The sequence below is a fragment of the Periplaneta americana genome, chromosome 6 (genome assembly GCF_040183065.1).
Source record: "Periplaneta americana isolate PAMFEO1 chromosome 6, P.americana_PAMFEO1_priV1, whole genome shotgun sequence".
Lineage (NCBI taxonomy): Eukaryota > Metazoa > Arthropoda > Insecta > Blattodea > Blattidae > Periplaneta > Periplaneta americana.
This window is the reverse complement of record NC_091122.1, coordinates 10,073,453-10,093,648: the sequence shown is the minus strand read 5'-3', so window position 1 is coordinate 10,093,648 and position 20,196 is coordinate 10,073,453. Positions and strand designations below refer to the sequence as shown.

The 20,196-nt window shown below is 36.8% G+C and overlaps 1 protein-coding gene across 1 annotated transcript in view; it reads left to right on the top strand.

Moving 5' to 3' along the window:
* Dp1 (satellite-binding protein 1 Dp1) overlaps positions 1–20,196 on the top strand; it is a 94,739-nt gene that overhangs the window by 36,037 nt on the left and 38,506 nt on the right. The window contains exons 9-13 of the mRNA XM_069827444.1: positions 1,152–1,445; positions 4,049–4,205; positions 6,152–6,327; positions 10,138–10,269; positions 17,548–17,694. Of these exons, the coding sequence (XP_069683545.1) occupies positions 1,152–1,445; positions 4,049–4,205; positions 6,152–6,327; positions 10,138–10,269; positions 17,548–17,694 (906 nt within the window). The remainder of the gene's footprint in view (positions 1–1,151; positions 1,446–4,048; positions 4,206–6,151; positions 6,328–10,137; positions 10,270–17,547; positions 17,695–20,196) is intronic.

The window sequence follows — 20,196 nt, the reverse complement described above, 5'->3', positions numbered from 1 at the left end:
TGTATGTTAAGCGAATGATAACTAAATGACTGGAAGTGAGTGCCGTCGTTCTTGTAGTGCACTGCAACCACATAAATAAAAAAAATTGCATTCCTAGTTTGTATACCAGGCAGTCTCTTCATCTAGCATGTAAAGCCTACACTTCAGTTTCTATCATGGAGTCCCATAATGTGCATGTGTTGAAGAGTTGGAAGTAAATTCCGAAAAGACAAAGTATATGATTATGTCTCGTGACCAGAATATTGTACGAAATGGAAATATAAACATTGGAAATTTATCTTTTGAAGAGGTGGAGAAGTTCAAATATCTTGGAGCAACAGTAACAAATATAAATGACACTCGGGAGGAAATTAAACGCAGAATAAATATGGGAAATGCGTGTTATTATTCGGTTGAGAAGCTTTTATCATCTAGTCTGCTGTCAAAAAATCTGAAAGTTAGAATTTATAAAACAGTTATATTACCAGTTGTTCTGTATGGTTGTGAAACTTGGACTCTCACTTTGAGAGAGGAACATAGGTTAAGGGTGTTTGAGAATAAGGTGCTTAGGAAAATATTTGGGGCTAAGAGGGATGATGTTACAGGAGAATGGAGAAAGTTACACAACGCAGAACTGCACGCATTATATTCTTCACCTGACATAATTAGGAACATTAAATGCAGACGTTTGAGATGGGCAGGGCATGTAGCACATATGGGCGAATCCAGAAATGCTTATAGAGTGTTAGTTGGGAGGCCAGAGGGAAAAAGATCTTTAGTGAGGCCGAGACGTAGATGGGAAGATAATATTAAAATGGATTTGAGGGAGATGGGATATGATGATAGAGAATGGATTAATCTTGCTCAGGTAGGGACCAATGGGCTTATGTGAGGGCGGCAATGAACCTCCGGGTTCCTTAAAAGCCAGTAAGTAAGTTGAAGAGTACAGTTCCCATTCTTAAGAACATCACAGTCCCTTTTTATGATACTTTCTGCCTCGTATTTAGGGCACCAACAAACATTTAATATTTTCTGTGGCTTAATTAATCACATTTGAGAGGTACAATTCCTCTAAAATAATCTCGTCGCAATCCTCAACTGAATTATTCAGTTGCAAGACGTGATTGATAATGTTGATGCATGATCCCTGAGTGCATGTCTTCATATTGCAGGTGCATGTGGAGTTTACAGACAAGGAGGACAGAATCAAGATCGAGGGACCCCCCGAGGAGGTGGAGAAAGCACAGGCTGCCCTGGAGTCCATGGCATCGGACCTCATCTCAAAGCTGACCTTCGTGGAGATGACAGTGGACCCAAAGTTCTACAAACACATCATCGGGAAGAGTGGTGCCAATGTGAACCGCATGAAGGATGAGTTGGGTGTAGTGATAAACATCGCGGAAAATGATGGCAGTAACGTAATTCGAATAGAAGGCAACAAGGTTGGAGTGGAAAGTGCAAAGCAGGTAATAATGTGCTTCTGCTTGGTTAGAGGGTTACGAAGGGGAGACAGTGAGCAAGGAACGTGTACTGTGTAATTGTCTGGAGCAAATATTTCATGACTTTTCTACACATTGTATGACAAATTAACTAATCTTCGTTCCATACAAGAAGACTTCGCATGTCAATAAAAATTATGTAAAATCCATTTACTTCCCAATTGCTGATTGGTCCTGTGTTTGTACACAGGACATGTGAGACAGTGACATGTCGTGACATATCATCATCATCATCATCATCATCAATGGCACGACAGCCCTTCATGGGCCCTGGCCTTCTTCAGAAGTTTTCGCCATTCCTCCCTATCCAATGCCAAACTTCTCCAGTTTCTAACACCCAAAGTCTTGATGTCATCCATCACACAGTCTTCCCATCTCAATCTCGGTCTCCCAACCTTCCTTCTTTCCATCAGAATAAATTTAAAAACTCTCTTCGCAACTCTATCATCTTGCATTCTCACAATATGCCTGGCCCAATCCAATCTTTTTATTTTTATGAATTTAACAATGTCCGGCTCGTTTGTACAGTTCGAAATTATATCTTCTTCTCCATGTTCCGTTTTCTCTAACTGGTCCAAAGATTTGCCTAAGAATCTTTCTTTCAAATGTACATAATAATGTCGCATCTGACTTCGACAATGGCCAAGTCTCAGATGCGTAAGATAGTACATACCTTATAAGAGTTTTATACATCATAATTTTTGTACTCCTAAATGTAATTTGAGATTTCATATGTCGTCTAAGACCATAAAAGCATCTATTGGCAGATAATATTCGTTTTTTTATTTCAGAACTAACATTATTTTTGTTGTTAATTTCAGAGCCAAGATAGATAAAACTATGGACAGTTTCATGTCGTGACATAACAGAAAATTATTTTAAACCAACAACCTAAGATAAAGCATGAATGCATGCGGTATTTTTTTAAAGAATGTACAGTCTTTGAAAAATATTTTGACTCACAGATATTATACAGGGTTAGTTAAAAGTCCCACACCACCTAAATAACTTTTGAAGCATGTGGTTCTGTGACATGAAACTTGGTATGTGAGGATAACCATATACTAAGAACTCAATAATGGTATTACCGAGTGTTTTCTACTTCCGGTTTAACCGGAAGTAACTCCAACTCTCTTATTTTAAATGGAACACCCAATATATATTTTTATTTTTGAATAAAGCTCATTAAGAGCTTTTCAAAAAGTACCCACACTTGATACTTCTGTACAAATTCAGTGTTGCTGAATAAAAATGGAAGTGGTGCAAGATATTCCTAAAGCCTGGTTAAGTCATTCCTTAAATGGTTTGTATGATCGAGTAAAGCAGCTGAGGGCTACCAATTTGAACACATAATTTAGAAGGTGAGCTAGCTTTGTTTTGGTTTTGTTAAGGAAGAAGTATTTTATTATTTTAATATTTGATACACTCTTCTGTTTTCTTGACTTAGCAACACTGAATTTGTACAGAAGTATTGAATGTGGGTACTTTTTGAAAAGCTCTTAATGAGTACTATTCACAAATAAAATAATATATTGGGTGTTCCATTTAAAATAAGAGAGTTGGAGTTACACTCGGTTAAACCGGAAGTAGAAAAAACTCGGTAATACCATTATTGAGTTCTTAGCATATGGTTATCCTCACATACCAAGTTTCATGTCACTGAACCATATGCTTCAAAAGTTATTATTTATTATTTTAATATTCGGTACACTTTTTTGTTTTCTTGACTGAGCAACACTGAATTTGTAAAGAAGTATCAAGTGTGGGTACTTTTTGAAAAGCTCTTGATGAGTACTATTCAAAAATAAAATAATATATTGGGTGTTCCATTTAAAATAAGAGAGTTGGCGTTACTTCCGGTTAAACCGGAAGTAGAAAAAAACTCGGTAATACCAGTATTGAGTTCTTAGCATATGGTTATCCTCACATACCAAGTTTCATATCACTGAACCGTATGCTTCAAAAGTGCGGGACTTTTAACTAACCCTGTACAAGTCCCACAAATGAGGCAGTGTGCATGATCAGAGCACAAGAGGACTAGTTGAGGTAATAAAATTAGTTTTGTTTCGTTGTATGTCTGATCATGTGCACTGTGTCCTTTCTGGGACTTATAAAGTATCTGTGGGACGAAATTTTTTTTCTAAGACTGTACATTATGAAGTGTCCACATCAGGTAATGGACTGTTTCTAAAAAAAAGGCAATGCCAGTGTGGCACCAATGTCAGTATGTCACAATCAGTATCTCAATCGATAGTTAGCCATTTGTAAATATAATTATGACTACAATACCTGAAAATATCTTACTGTGATTTTGTGAAAATAATATACTGTGTATTTGTAAAAATGTATTTTTAATAAATGAGGAAAATTCGCGAAAATTCGCATTATAAAATGTGTTTACAGAATGAGTCTCATTCATACCAATAAAAATTTTAACTGTGACTCAATTAGCAGAAATTCGTGAAAAAATCATTCGCGAAAATTGTGTGTCCCTACTCATTAGAACGATACCTGTAAATCTCTTACTGTATTTGGATGTTGTAGCAAATGAAGGTGTTGATCTGTTCTAGGAACTGGAAGAGATGGTGCACAAGCTGGAGAACGAGAAAGAGAAGGATATTATCATAGATCACCGCTATTACCGGAATATTATTGGAAGTAAAGGCGATAACATTCGAGAGATCCGAGAAATGTTCAACCAAGTGCAAATAACCTTCCCGGGGCCAGGTGAGGGGGCTTAGTTTAATGGAAAGATGTGTAGGAAAGAGATGATTCCTCAAAGGAGACATCAGGGGCCTGTTTCACAATGTTTACAAGCCTTGTAAATTGTAAACTTTGCTTGTAAATTGTAAACTCCTGTTTCACAATCTTTGTTTGTAATGTTGAACTTTACAAAGGAAATCAGATCTTTACAAATTAAATTATGCTCACTTTACAAGTATTCTGTTTCACAATGAAGGGTAATTTTACAAACGTGTAAACTTTACTTGTAAAATTAGCACATTTTCTACAATACCTTTGAGATGTGTAAAGTTTGATATTGCAACAAATTCTGAATAAATACAATAAAGAAATACTTGTTAAATTAATTTTTGAGTAACTGGATAATATTAAGAATTAAACTAACGCAGTTTTGATGTTACTAAGGAGTTCTAATGACTCAGACGAAGATATTGAATTTAGGCCTAATCAAACGAAGACGTATACATAAAATTCTCCGGCCAAGAATTAATAACACGTTCGTATCATTGTATGAATTTAATGAAAGGTTTCAAATGAGTCCCGCGCTATACTTCAGAATACTGCGTAAGTATTTATATACGAAGACTGTATTTAATAAATACTCGCACTTAAAAAAGAAGTTCCCTGCACCAAAAATAAATAGGCTAATTCAATAATGCAATAACGACACTACTTACATGGTATTCTGAAGTCGTTTCGAGTCCCGTTTTGCTGGAATCTCTCCTACAAGATATGGGACATCATATCCAACATCCATAAGGAAAAGTGATGTCCTAACCTCAAAACGAGAACTGTATTGTTTTGCATTGGTTGCATAGCAGCTGTCAGTTCTGTGCGTTAGCAGATAAGCACGGAATTTCTAAGATATCAGTGTGCAGAAGTGCCCACATGGTAGTTGATGTTGTTAAGAGTTAAATTCGGGGCAGATTTTTGATCACCAAAATGTTATTTACTGTAGCACAGATTTTTTATGGTGCTGCTGCGATCACTAATGTTTGTGAGGTTATGGATGCAACATTGATAAATACTGGTGAATGAACACAAAAAATGAACCTGATTTTGTAGTTTAACATCGTAATTATTTTATCAATTGCATATTTGTATGTGGACCAAATCTGTTATTTACTTATTTGACTGAATTTGGTGCTAATTTTGGTCATTTAAGTAATAGACGTATTGGTACACTCGACCAATCATATCACATGAAAATCCATTGTCGCCAATATATAAAAATCTAAACACTTTCAATTTTCTTTAACAATACTTTATATTTTCTGTTGATGAAATATGAATCAGCAAGCTTAGAATAATCTATTTTAGTACAACATATAAACATTTGTATCGATAGTAGTAAAAATACAGCGACTTTAGCTCTGCTCTTTAGCGATTTTTGTAAACTGTCGTTGGCGATATTGTGTAACCAATAATGCGTATTTGTAAATTTCTTTAGCTGATTTTGTAAAGTTCGTCAAACTTTACAAACTAATAAGATAGCATTGTGAAACACAATTTACAAGCATTTGTAATCTTTTACTTGTTATTTGTAAATTGTTAATTTGTAATTTGTAAGGATTGTGAAACGGGCCCCAGATCACAACAATGTTGAGGGAGCATAGTTTAGGAGAGACAGGAGCACAATTAATTTGCAGTATCATTTAATTTTTCTCATGAGAAAAAAAGAACTCCAATTCTCATTTGATAGTAAGCCAAAGAAATACCATAACTTTTCTGAAAACTGTGGCAGGAAAAAAAGTAATTTACTTCCACTTTAGGTGAAATCTCCACCCATAACTACTTGTTCAGCAATTCTGAATGTTAGTCTTCATAACGACCGTTTATTTGTACTGCTTGCAGGAGAGAAACGAGAACTACTTGTTCAGCAATTCTGAATGTTAGTCTTCATAACGACCGTTTATTTGTACTGCTTGCAGGAGAGAAACGAGATGTTGTGAAGATCCGTGGTCCGAAGGAGGACGTAGACAAGTGCCATAAGCACTTGATGAAAATCGTGAAGGAACTGAACGAGAGCAGCTACATGATCGAAGTGCCAATTTACAAACAGTTCCACAAATTCGTTATTGGTAAAGGTGGTGCGAATATCCGAAAGGTGAGTCTCATGTTTGGATCAGGATCACGACAAAATGATCTACCTGCTGTTCTTTCTTCTGCCTTTGGAGTTTTCTGTTGTATCAAATCGCATACAAATATTAAACGAATTTGATACATAGTTTTATAATGTATTATATTATTTTATAATATAGTTTATTATACAGTGAAATCTGTTCAAGACGGAAGTGGCATGGTCCTAATTTTTTTTCTGTTGTGGACAGATTTCAGTGTTATTCAGGTGAGAAGTTGAAATGCAATATTTTATCATTTGTATAAATGAAAAACAAAATGGCATGCCGCAAATTGTAGGAATTACACAATATTTCGTTTAACACAACTGACATTAAATCAGTTTCCTGTCGCTTATTTAATTGGTGAATGATCTTGATGAAAATCTCATTTCCTGTATAAATTGTATCATAACTCACTCATTAAACACTATAAAGTTTATTAATTACACTAAATTTAATATCTAACATTATACTATAATACTGTACTGTATATCACAACAGATTATTTAGTTGAAGCCTTGAATTCTGGAGTATCTAATTTCTTTGCCAGTTCAATGGTTTGCTTTGCAGAATAGGTCAAGAAATTGGCATGATGTTTGAAAGGGCAAGAAGAATCCACTCTCACAACAGTTCATTTATTTCCATGTAACCAGTTGTTTTCTGTTTCCTTTTTATGTCACCATTATAGGGATATCCTGAACTAGCACCAACAGATAGCGCACTTGTACTATGAGGGATGCGCTTTGTGTATTTGTTTTTCGGTATATAAACATTGAGAATATACGTAGTGTATTAGTATATTAAATACTCTTAAAAACAAGTAAAAATGGCAAATTTTTGTTATGCCCCTATATGTAAAAACCAGGGAAAGCTTTTTGTCTTCAATCAGGTCCCAAAATATTCTGAATATATGCTTTAAACCTTAAAAAATATAAGTAATACAATTAGGCCTCGAAAGTGCTGGCTATTAAGTAAAAGTAACTACTTCAAGTAAGGAATTGTTCACTATAGTTTCATTTTGGAAGAGGAAAAATAAAAAATAATAAAAACATATGCAACCTCGACAGCGAGCTGTTAGCTTAGATTATATGCAGTAGTTGTAGGAGTCTCCGAAGTTTACGCCTGCAGTAAACTCTCGATAAACTGGGATGTTTATTATCCAGGACAATCCGTAGTGAAATCCATTTCGTGAATAATGTTTTTAATGTACTGTACCCTAAATTATTAAAGCCATGTTTTAAGTTCAAATTTTCAAAATCATCCCACACAGTATTCAAAACTGCATATCCTTAACCTACAAAACACACTACTAATCGTGATACTATTGCGATCATATTATATCATCCTATTAAAAATTGCATTTGATCTTTCTGCAACTACAGAAAAAATACAAGGAATTCAATCTCGATAGTCTCTTCCCTATAAAAAAACACATTGGTGGCTGCATATCCTGATTTTAGCGTACGGTTCTTAAATACTAATTATTAAAGAGGGCAATATTCACTTTCGACAAATTTCCTATTTTTTTTATTCATCCGTATTGTTCTCAAAATTTTCGTTTAGGTTCATGAACATTCAATTTACTCGTATCTATATTCTGCATACTGCAGATTTCCCCACCCATCTCTTAAGGGAAATGACTCAATATCTTAAGGGAAATCACTCAATATTATACTGGTTTACGTTATTATTTATTGTAAATTAAATTAAATTATGAGGTAAGAAAATATTGAAATATATTAAATTATACTAGGTTATACAAAATAACTGTCAAGAAATGGATTCGGAACACCTCAAAATCTGTGCTTCATTGGCTGGTCATGATAATATCTTTGAAAAATATTGGAGTGCAAGAGGTCAAATGACTTTGTCTAACGCCTGGCATTAGAAAACAACAACAACAAAATAACTGTAAATATAATTTTGATACGCACAGAAACCAACAAGTGGGAAAATGTAATGAACTGTAGCATATGTCAAAACATAGCCCTACAACATGTTGCCACATGGAACGCTCCTGCCATCTGACTGTAAAACTTCGCATAAGATATCCCTATTGACCTCAAGCCACTCACTCATGATACAGCCTTTATTTTTGAAAGTGTTAAGTTACACCTGAGTTTTCCATTCCTAAATTTCAACATTATTTTCCATAGGCTTCGTTTCTAATTTTCCTCGATAACTTTTACTTCATCATTTAATATAGTTCAACTTTTTTTTTATCACGAAATCGCAAATACACTTGCGTTCTACCCAGCTATGACAGTATACAGGAGTGAAGCATTGAACATCTTTGAAGGGACTCGTCTGCCTAGTCAACAGGGTAATAAAATTTATGACCACCAGGCCAACACACCCTCGTACCCTCAACAATTTTGCAAAGAAAAGTTTTTATCTTAGTGACCTACGTATTTAGTACATTCCTTGTAAGCACATACTGTTTCAAAATATAGTTTACATTAAAGTAGTGTGTCGAAAATATTATTTCCGTTTTGAACAGAAGCAGACAGTCTCCGTTTCCACATTGGACAGTTTCCATTTTATTCAGAAAAAAATTACACATAATACATACGAATTTCACCGAGACCAATAAACTGTTCCGAAATAGACAGGATTCCGGATTATTCAGGTTCTGATTTGAACAGGTTTCACTGTATATAAAACATAAAAATTATTATTACAACTAGTTTATCACTGAGAAATAAGAAAAAGCTGTTAACTTGAATTTATTGGAAGCAAAGCCATTACTGGATTATGCAACAAGGTAGGTGATGTTTGGATCCTGTGTCTCAACTCTTGTATTCAATTATTATCGAGGAACTCTAGCATGTCCTCGATTACACTAAGCTCTAGCGCTTGAAAGTGGAACTAAACGCCAAAACACACAACACACAGAAACACACAACAGGAAAATTTGCTCAGTATCCATTCTATGTAATCCTTTTTTGCTAGAGTCCACGGCAATTCGGAAGGCAGGTTGTCTGCTAGTGTTTGCGTCGAGAGAGACAGATAGAGCAAGGCAGTGTACAACATTGCCACATCGTACTTCACGCACGTGCAATACAAATAGCGCAGGAGAGAATTTAAATTATCAAAAGACAATAATGACCTTAGCCGTTGATTACTGTAAGCATGACACCAAACAAACCCTCTTTCCTTCACTAACAATATTCTTTGCACGTTGGCAACGTTGCAGCCAGCATCAAGATGGCCGGCAGCGTTCTGCTCGTTAACGTTTTTATAATAATCATACACCTTAAACACTATTTTCCGCGCCTGCCTGTGTAATACTTGTGTTTTTACAGTCTCTTCTTCCATTTATTTACCTTACATACACACAGTAAATGTTAGTTTTACTTATTCAATGTATTGAAACACTCGCACGTGAACAAACGAACTCAGGAAGTACTTGTTATAGTCTGATTCTGATTGGTTCTACTGTACGAGCTTGTGACGTCATATACCAGAAATGCTACGGTGCATATAGAAGCTAACCGCCTTCCGAAATGACGTCTAGTCTAGTTGAACCAAGAATGAATTAATTTTCCTGATGGCTTTGCTACTTTACCTCTTACTTCACTGCAAACATTCTACAACTTTCGTTTCAGATTCAAACGTAGTTCTGAATTTAAAATAGAATCACTTTCATTTCGTGTTGTAAAATCCTTGTAGGGTTATAAAATTACAGAATACATTGTGCTCTCCATTAATTTGTTAAGAATTGTGCTGTTGGCGTGTGAGACTGTCTATAATAATATTGCTGCTGAGGTTAACACTGACTATTCACTGTTCTGCAGATCCGTGACGAAACACAAACGAAAATTGACTTGCCAGCAGAAGGGGAGAAGAGTGATGTTATAACTATTACAGGAAAGAAAGAGAACGTAGAGGAGGCAAAAGATAGGATCCAGAAAATACAGAATGAGCTTGTAAGTATTATGTTACATTACCACTTGGTAGGAATATCTTGTCTGTAATTTTTGTGTAAGTGATGACAGTGTACCATATTCAGCTTTAAGAACATACATAATCTTTTTTTTACTTAGGCTTATAGTCTGTTACAGCTCTCAGATCTGTCTGTCTGTCTTTCCTTTGACCTCCCAATACCCCTTCTTTGAGATGGCTTATATTTTAATGTTACTACTCTCTTTCCAGCTAAAGATTGAAGTAAATGTAAATAAATGCACGTGGCTTAATGGTTCATGATTGGCTATTGGACGCACAACGCCTCCAAACTCATGCTTGTCATCTTCTTCCTCATATTAAAATAGTTCCTTCTAAAATAATAAAATGTATAATATACATGGAATACAAGTGAATTAAACATGCTTATAAGAACACTTCCTTATGAATTAAACAACATATTTATATTAGTAGTTTCAGACATTGCGTGCTAAATCATTGTAACGTGTATTATGACAATGCACATGCATAATAGGCATTGAATCCCTCCCAAGGTGACTTGCAGCTTCACAGAGCACATCAGCACAGCTGGTAACACAGTGCGAGATTCAGTGTTGTCAACCTCAAATAAATTTCTGTAGAATTAAAGAAATTCTCCACTATTCCCAGTAGAGAAATAATATTAACCCTCTGTGAGCATTTTACGGGTTATTTCAATGAATGTGTTGAAATGTCTGCAATATATATCAGACGGTGGCTGCCCTGCGTGCTCACGTGCTGAAAATAATGTGCCCTGGTGGCTGCTTTGGTAGCTAGCTTGCGATTGCGGAGTAATACATTTCGGTTTTGTTTACATCTACTTCAATCTTTAGTTGGAAACAGTTTAATGGCTTGTGCAGCAAATGCTGCAAACTAAGTTCATTAGACGTTCAAATAAACATTTTTCAGATTTATTTTCAATGAAGAATACCAGACATTCTGAAAGTTATTTGCTTCCATAATAATGAAACATATTCCCTCTGAATGGTTTTTTTTATCCCAAATACTTTTTCTTGAGCCTATAAATCTTCAGTTTTTTAGTTTGAACGCGAAAACGCAAGTAACAATGTCAGGACGATCAGTCGGTTTTTCATGTGAGAGTAAAGCAATAGCTATTTCAGGTCATTGCGGATTGTAGGTGAAAATTAAAAAAAGAATGTCAGGTTTGCTATGCTTTCGAACAATAGACATAGCATCTTGATATAGCTGCTGCATGTTTCGTAAACTACCTTGAAATGTAGAGGGTAGAATCATTTTATCCTGCTGAAATGATCGGGAGACTACAAAATCTTGTAGGCCTCTTATTTTATCAGTAAGTAATAAGTTTTGGTCTTTTCTTAGGAACTGTAATTTTCGCGCTCCAGACAATACTGGGGAGAACCACACATATAAATATGTACACCATACCGCCACTTGATTAATAACTATGTATAAAATATTTCATTTTTAATAACAATAATTTTAATTTACGTAATTTTTATAGTTTTCAGTAACATATACTGTATATATATATATATATATATATATATTTTAATCCAATGCCACCATGTTGTCTTTTCTACATTTCTGGTCTTCTCTCCTGGCCGTGCCTTGTTGTAACCCACTTCTGAGGTTGGGGCACCTGGAAGGTGGAGTTACATTACCCCGATGATGTGATAGGATGATTATGATAATGTGGTGCCAGGAGAGGTCTTAAATCTAAACTTACCCTAAATTCCAGACCATGGACGAACACAGGAATAATCCCCTTTAAGGAAAAATTCCTGTGCTCTAACCAGGAATCGATCCCGGGACCTCATGAACTATAGCCAGAAGCTCTGACCACTAGACCAACTGTATATATTATACAGTCGTCATTCAGTAAATAATACAAATGAAGATCTGATTTAAGATATTCTCTATGTCTATTATATAACCCCAAAAGGTTTCAGTTTCATATCATCAATAGGCTATATCATTAATATGTATATTAGTGACAAATACTCGTACCATGGCATTAACTATAATAATATTTCACTTTCAATGGTGATAATGTCATCAAACCACCTCAAGTTTCGTAGTTTTTAATATCCAGTACACAACTGTACTCAGAAAATTACACACCACAGAATCAGACTTGTAAATTATTTTTAACAAGTCTTGAAAATTTTTAATAACCAATTATATAGACATTATAAAAACCACACAAATGAAGATCGACATATTGTTGTCATTATGAGGTCACAGAATTTGCTCTGATTTGCTCTAAATATGTCAAATCCTGCAGATCATAGCCTTCGTGTAATATTGCTTATTGTAGTGTGTGTATTTTGTTTTATTCTGAAAAAGCCATTATTTCTCAAAACTGACAACAGCTGGATTTTGGAAAATAGGAAAATTATGTAGGAAAATTGACATTTCACTGAAAACTACTATTTTTCTGAAAATCTTTGGGTCCCAAGCTTCAGAATGAGGGGTCATTTATTAAAATCCATTCAGCCGTTTTCCCGTAATTTCCATTACCAGTTCAAATTATATATATATATATATATATATATGGAAATCTGTTTTTAGACTTCCAATTTTTCTTGTAGCTGTTCATTTTTCGTGCTGTTGTTTCTGTTACGTTTAGTTCTGCCAGTATCTTCATTCATTATTCTTTGTTCCTAGTGCAATCTTTAACTGTTCATAAGAATGTCATTACTGCAGCTTTAGTTTGGCTAGATATATATATATTATCACCTTCATTTCATTCAGATGCTAAATAACCTGAGATGTTGATACAGCATTGTAAAATAACTCAATAATAATACATATAGGAAGTGGAATTTTCTTTTCCTGGTTGGGAAAGAACACAGGAATGCACAAGTTGGGGAAAAAAATCCAGAAGGTGGGAAATTCCCTGGCTTTCCCCTCCCACCCCGTTCATTTCAAACACTGCTTATAGTACAGTCACTCATACTTCTCAGTGTAGACCACAAGAGGAAGTAATCTTGGATTGGTTTGTACCTTGCAAGTTGTTGCAGTTGCTCCATCCTGTCAGTCTCTTGATGTGCTTCTTGCAGACAGATGGGAAGGATATGGTAGAAGGATGTGGTCAGCGTGATTTATAAATTATCAGAAGTGTGATGAAAGTACTTGTTTCATTTTACCACGTATCTTATAGAGATATGACTTGCATAGCCATATGTTGTCTTGTTTGACAGTGATATTGTAACCATGAAGTCCAGCTGTTCAGCTCTCACCAAATCTTCAACAGAGATTTCCAAGGTATAATCATGCTGCTCTGGTTTTGTGTAATCGAGTGAAAACGAAATACAAGTGTACCTTGATAGATTAGTGGTTATTAGAGGAGAAAAGCTTGCTCTGTGCCAGGGATCGAACCTGGGTCCTTCATTGTACATACCAAGCACTCTACACGCTGAGCTACTCCGAAGTTCAATTCACAGCACAGGATCCAGTGTTTTTCCCTTTGTGCCCTGACTCCCAAGTTCAGCATATATGTTGACATGTTAAGTCAACTACCATTATACAAGGAGTGCACTCATCTGAGTGACTTGGTGACTGGGATTCCACAGTAATATGCACTGTTGGGCGAATAATCTACATAAAGATTAATTTTTGGTCCTACAGAATATATATATTTGGTATTAGTATTTATTTATTTCTTTAACCTGGTAGAGCTAAGGCCATCAGGCCTTCTCTACCCCTCTACCAGGGGATTACAACTATAATATGAAGAATAAAATTACAATTAATATTAAATTTACAATTACAATAAGAATTAAAGTACGACAAGATTACCTGATTAATGAAAGCTAGACAATTTATTGTAGTAGTTAAGAACAAGGAATATTTTCGTATTTACTGAATTACAAAGGTGGCCGGGTAGCTCAGTTGGTAGAGCAGCTGGCTACGGACTGGAAGGTCCGGGGTTCGATCCCAGGTGGTGACAGGATTTTTTCTCATTGCCAAACTTTCAGAACGGCCCCGAGGTTCACTCAGCCTCCTATAAAATTGAGTACCGGGTCTTTCCCGGGGGTAAAAGGCGGTCAGAGCGTGGTGCCGACCACACCACCTCATTCTACTGCCAAGGTCATGGAAAGCATGGGGCTCTACCTCCATGTCCCCCAAGTGCCTTCATGGCATGTTACGGGGATACCTTTACCTTTTACCTGAATTACAAATTAAACCTAGAATAACAAAATTCTATAGTGATGAAATTACCATATATTGAAATATTTTGTGACAGATTAAGAGAACTATTTACAAGACACCATGTCTGAACGAGTCTCAATTACTGACCAAGTGCCTAGTAAGTTTGCGTTTGAATCCAATTTTATTTCGACAATCCCTGATGCTAGCAGGTAACGAATTCCAGAGTCTTGGCAGGGCTATTGTGAAAGAGGATGAGTATGAGGAGGTGCGATGGGATGGTATTGTTAGTATTGTTTCATGGCGAGAGCGTGTGTTCAGATTGTGGTGGGAAGAAAGGTAAGTGAAGCGAGACGACAGGTACGAAGGAATAGAAGAGTTCAAGATTTCGAAGAGAGGGAGAAGTGAATGTAAATTTCTTTTCTTATCTAGTTTAAGCCAACCTATTGCTTCCAGGGATGGGGTAATATGATCATATTTACGAACATTGCTTACAAAACGTACACACAAATTATGAGCATGTTGAAGTTTCGTTTTGTTGTCACTGGAGAGGTCAGTCCGTAAAATGTCAGCATAGTCAAAATGGGGAAATACAAGCGTCTGCACAAGGGACTTTTTTAAGCAAGAGGGGAGATGAACATTTATCCTTTTTAGCACATGGATAATAGAATATACTTTTCTGCAGGTTTCTGTGATTTGCATGTCCCAGTTCAGATTATTATCCATGTGAATGCCAAGGTTTTTTACCGAAGAACTGAGAGGGATATGCACTGTACTTACTTTAACGTGGGGAAATGTCGAGGTGCTTTACAGCATCTGTTACAGTAACAATGATTATTAGAAGAACTCGCTCTGGCGCCCGGGGATCGAAGCCGGGTCCTTGGTTCTACATACATATCAGGTGCTGTAACCACTGAGTTATGCTGAAGTTCAATCCACAGCGCTGGATCTCCGGTGCTGGGGCGACTTTTTCTCCTCTAATAACCATTGTTAACGTAACAGATAAATTCTGTAGGACTAAAAATTAATCTTTACGTAGATTCTTTGCCCAACAGCGCATATTACTGTGGAATCCCGGCCACCAAGTCACTCAGTTGAGTGCGCTCCTTGTATAATGGCAGTTGGCTATGATGATTCAGGAACTTCGGAAACGTGAGTGGCTCAACCACCAAGATACTTGCAAGACCATATTGGAAAATGATCCAGGCAAAGCTGTTGTGCCCAGTAATAACTAAGCTCATTTTCATTTGTCAGGCTGCGTCAACAAACAAAACGTTCCATATTAGTCCCCAGAAAATCTTCGAGAAATGAATCACTGACCTCTCCACAGCAAGCTTGTTAGTATTTGGTGTGCAGGTACACAGTTTGGAATAATACAGCCATACTTTTTTGAGGAAGGATATTATTTTTGAAACAAAATGATGTCAAAATGGCAAACATTCTTCTGTAAGATGGTAAAATAAAAAATTTTGAATAGGATCTATGTTACTCTTGTTATTTCTGATCGGAGAGATCATTCTGCCAGACCCTGCATTATGACCATACTTTATGATGTGGTTTTAGTCCACACCTGTGGAGTAACGGTCAATGTGTCTGGCCGCAAAACCAGGTGGCCCGGGTTCGAATCCCAGTTAGGGCAAGTTACCTGGTTGAGGTTTTTTCCGGGGTTTTCCCTCAACCCAATACGAGCAAATACTGGGTAACTTTCGATGCTGGACCCCGGACTCATTTCACCGGCATTATCACCTTCATTTCATTCAGACGCTAAATAACCTGAGATGTTGATACAGCATCGGGGCTATTCCATCTCAAATCGACCGAAATATAGAGAAAATTGACGTGCAATTTTTAAATACAATGAAACTTTTTCTGTCCGTAGACAACTGTGATACAATGCTTTGTGCAAAGTTTGAGCCATCAGAACTTAATAGTGTTTAAATTAAAAATATTTAAATTTATCGTATTTTCATAAAATTAGCAACTTTAAACTGTTGTGGCTTCGAAACCCTTTCACCCAATGATCAAAATCATGGTTTATTTTGATGCTGAGAAATTAAAGTTTATATTGACATGTAAAAAGTTTTTCTTTCTTTTTATGGAAATGGAGAAATTTAGATTTTTCTTCATTAAGACGCCTTTGGCCACAAAAAAATATTTTTAAAATATATGGTTAGATTCCGCATTGAAAGTACAAATAAACACACATTTTTTACTGGTGCAACGTTAGTAAGAAAGTATTGAAAATATCAAATAAAGAAAATAAATAGTACGTGCATGAACTAACCAGCTGACTGTGAGGCGGGAGATAGCCAAGGGAAGCAAGGCCAGTAGACATAAACACGTGATGTGTCGTCTAGCAGTCATGACTGTGCTAGCTTTATCACAGGTTTTCATAAACACAGGAGTAAAATGACGCCCAACGCTCGCTTATCTTCAGCTCTCAGCAAGTGCTTGCGGTACTGCGCCGTTTAAGTCTAGGCGTGTGAAAATAATTTATTTAATACCCTCGAAACTTATTGCCGTACCACTAAGCAAACAATGCCGAATCCCTCTTAATAATGCAAGGCTTTTTCTCAGTATTTTTTTACATTTTTACAAATTGGCAAAAAGCCTAAAAGCAAGTAAAATCAGATTATCTGTATCTCTGTGTACAATAAAAATGAGGATTACTTCTTAACATAACCTACCAAATGTCAGCTTCAAAATGAGCTCCCGTTCAATGTTCTGCAGTAAATGGTTCCAGAGTTCTGAGTGCTGAAAGAGGCTTGTTTTTATAAAATACGCTAAATTTGTCGCTCAATAATACGAAAACCGTTTGACTTTCGATAGTATATTTTTGAAAATGCACTGCCCTCAGCACCTTGTATAAGTAGGGAAAAAATTAAAGTATTAAAAAATGCGAGGTTTTTTACTGATCGATTTCATATGGAATAGCCCATCGTAAAATAACCCAATAAAATAAAAAAAATGATGTGGTTTTACTAATGAGTGCTGTGGAAGACAAACTTTGTGCACTCTTTCAATCTTATTGTGGTTTTACTTTTCACATTGATTAAAAATTTAAAATAATGTTGTAACAGGATGAAAGTTTTTGCAATATTTTAATGTTTACGTCCTTCTTGTTATTGCAGGCCAACATTGTAACAGAGGAGATAGTGATTCCACCCAAATTTTACAATTCTCTGATTGGTGCTGGTGGCAAGCTGATTCATTCCATCATGGAGGATTGTGGAGGTGTTGCTATCAAGTTTCCTCAGGCTGAGAGTCACAGTGATAAGGTACGATACCCACGTCATTGTTTGTAGCCTAATGGCCATCACTCTTTCCCCCCCGGTGATGGGGCCCTTAACTTGTTGTTCACCCTGACTCCACAAGCGTGACTCATAGAGAGTATCCAGAATGGTGGGTCTACGTTGCACTCATAATGGGTATTGATGCCTGAGAATTGTTGGGATGTCACAGGGAGTATCTGGGAAAACCCTTGTGTTGCCTGGACTACTATTGTTGCCAATTCAGCAGTTTTCGTTCTAGATCTAGCATTTTTTGGCATTAGTTTAGCGGGTAAAATTTACGAAATTTGTATTGCTGATATAGGGATTTAGCAGGTATTTTTAGGACTTACAGCGGCAAAATAATATAATTTTACATTGACAATATAGCAGTTTAGCGGTTTATGCAAGGCTTCACAGTGGATTTTTAAGAATCGAGTTGGCAACACAAGTTACAAATTCAAGGTGGACCAACCAGGATTTGAATGCAGGCCCCCCAGGCTTGTAAGTCCAGAACACTAGCACTGAACTTTGCGAATAATTAAAAATAATTAAGTATACAGGTTTGTGAAAAATTAATTAAATATATCCATTTTAACCATGCAGTTCATAAATAAGTCAAATATTTTAATTTTGGGGTTATAAAGAATTGTGTTCAGGTACAAAAGTCCCTTCAGGTGAGCGTGCAGTTCACTACCGTAAACCTCCGTGCGCCACTTTAGTTAACTCCATAATACAAGGCGCTGATTTGGGCTACTTCCACAGCATGCTTCGAATCTCCATATAGAATTTTTTGTTTTGTCCTTTTTTTATTTTTTACAACTCGTTTTAGTGTAATATAATCAAATAATTTTGCTTATGTTAATTCATGTTTCTTACAGATAATTATAAAATTGGTGACAATTTGTGATTATAATTCCAGGAAATCATGATATACGAGGCCTGTCTAAAATGTATCCGACCTTAAATTTTCCCGCGCAAAGTAGTGATTCTAAGGCGGCGCCACTGTGCACGGTGGAAGGAGGAACCGTAATGCGCATGCTTGAATTTTTTCACCGCATTCGCTTGTGCCAGTCACTGGCTGGTGGTCGCCAAGTAAGGTGCTGTTCTAAGTGTTTGTCGGATTTAGTTTTCTCGCAAGATGACTGAACGAATTGAGCAAAGATACTGCATCAAATTTTGTCAAAAGCTTGGTGATTCTCAAAGTCAAATAATTCGTAAGATTCAGCAGGTATTTGGGGAAGATGCGATGGGTGTAACACAAATTAAGGAGTGGTTCAACCGATTCAAAGATGGCCGCACATCAGCGGAGGGTAAGCAGCGTTGTGGCAGGCCCCAAACTGCTCGGGGTGCAGCTGTTGTTGAGAGGGTGCGAAATTTGGTGATGGCAGATCGTCGTTTGACCGTGCGGGAGATTGCCGAAGAGGTTGGAGTGAGTAAAGATTCTGCACATGCAATTTTGCGTGATGATTTGAACATGAACTGAGTGGCTGCGAAATTCGTGCCCAACTTGTTCCCGGAACAAAAAGACCTCCGTCGTGACGTTGCACAGGACCTTCTGGACACCGCCAACACTGATCCTGAGTTTCTGAACACCATGATAACTGGAGATGAGTCATGGGTGTACGGGTACGACCCAGGAACAAAAAGACAGTCGTCGCAATGGAAGCATCCCGAGTGTCCAAGGCCGAAGAAAGCGCGGCAGGTGCGAAGCATAATCAAGGTGATGCTGACTGTTTTCTTTGATGTCCGTGGAATTGTGCATCACGAATACGCACCGGAAGGACAAACGGTGACAAAGGAGTACTATCACGATGTTCTCCGGCGACTCCGTGTTGCAGTTCGGCACAAAAGACCAGACATGTGGACAGCAAACAACTGGCACTTGCATCACGACAACGCCCCCGCACATTCATTCCAATTGATCCACACTTTCTTGGCCAAACATGGATTTACAACCATTCGCCAACCTCCCTACTCTCCAGACCTGGCTCCTTGCGACTTCTGGTTGTTTCCAAAATTGAAGACACCACTGAAAGGATCCCGTTTTGAGAGTAGAGAAGAGATAATGCGGAATGCAACGACGGAGCTGAACACCATTCCAAAAGAAGACTTCCAGAGGTGTTTCCGGCAGTGGAAGGATCGGTGGGCTAAGTGTGTGCAAGCACAAGGAGCATACTTTCAAGGGGATTAGGGTCCCAACCCCGTCAGGTACTTGAAATATTTTTTCTGGCTAAAGGTCGGATACTTTTTAGACAGGCCTCGTATTTTGTTATCAGAATTACGGTTTTTCTTCTTGTATACAATTACTATGTTTAGGCCCTGATGAATCACGGATTTAGATTAGTTTAATAATCATATTCCCTGTAGCACAACTTGCAAATTAATTATTGTCAATTATTTAACCGTCAACATATTTACTGAATGTTCCTTAGGCAAGAGAGTGCAAAGCAGCAGGGATTAATAAAATAATTAACACAGCATTTTAATATGAAAGCCCTAATTATCGTC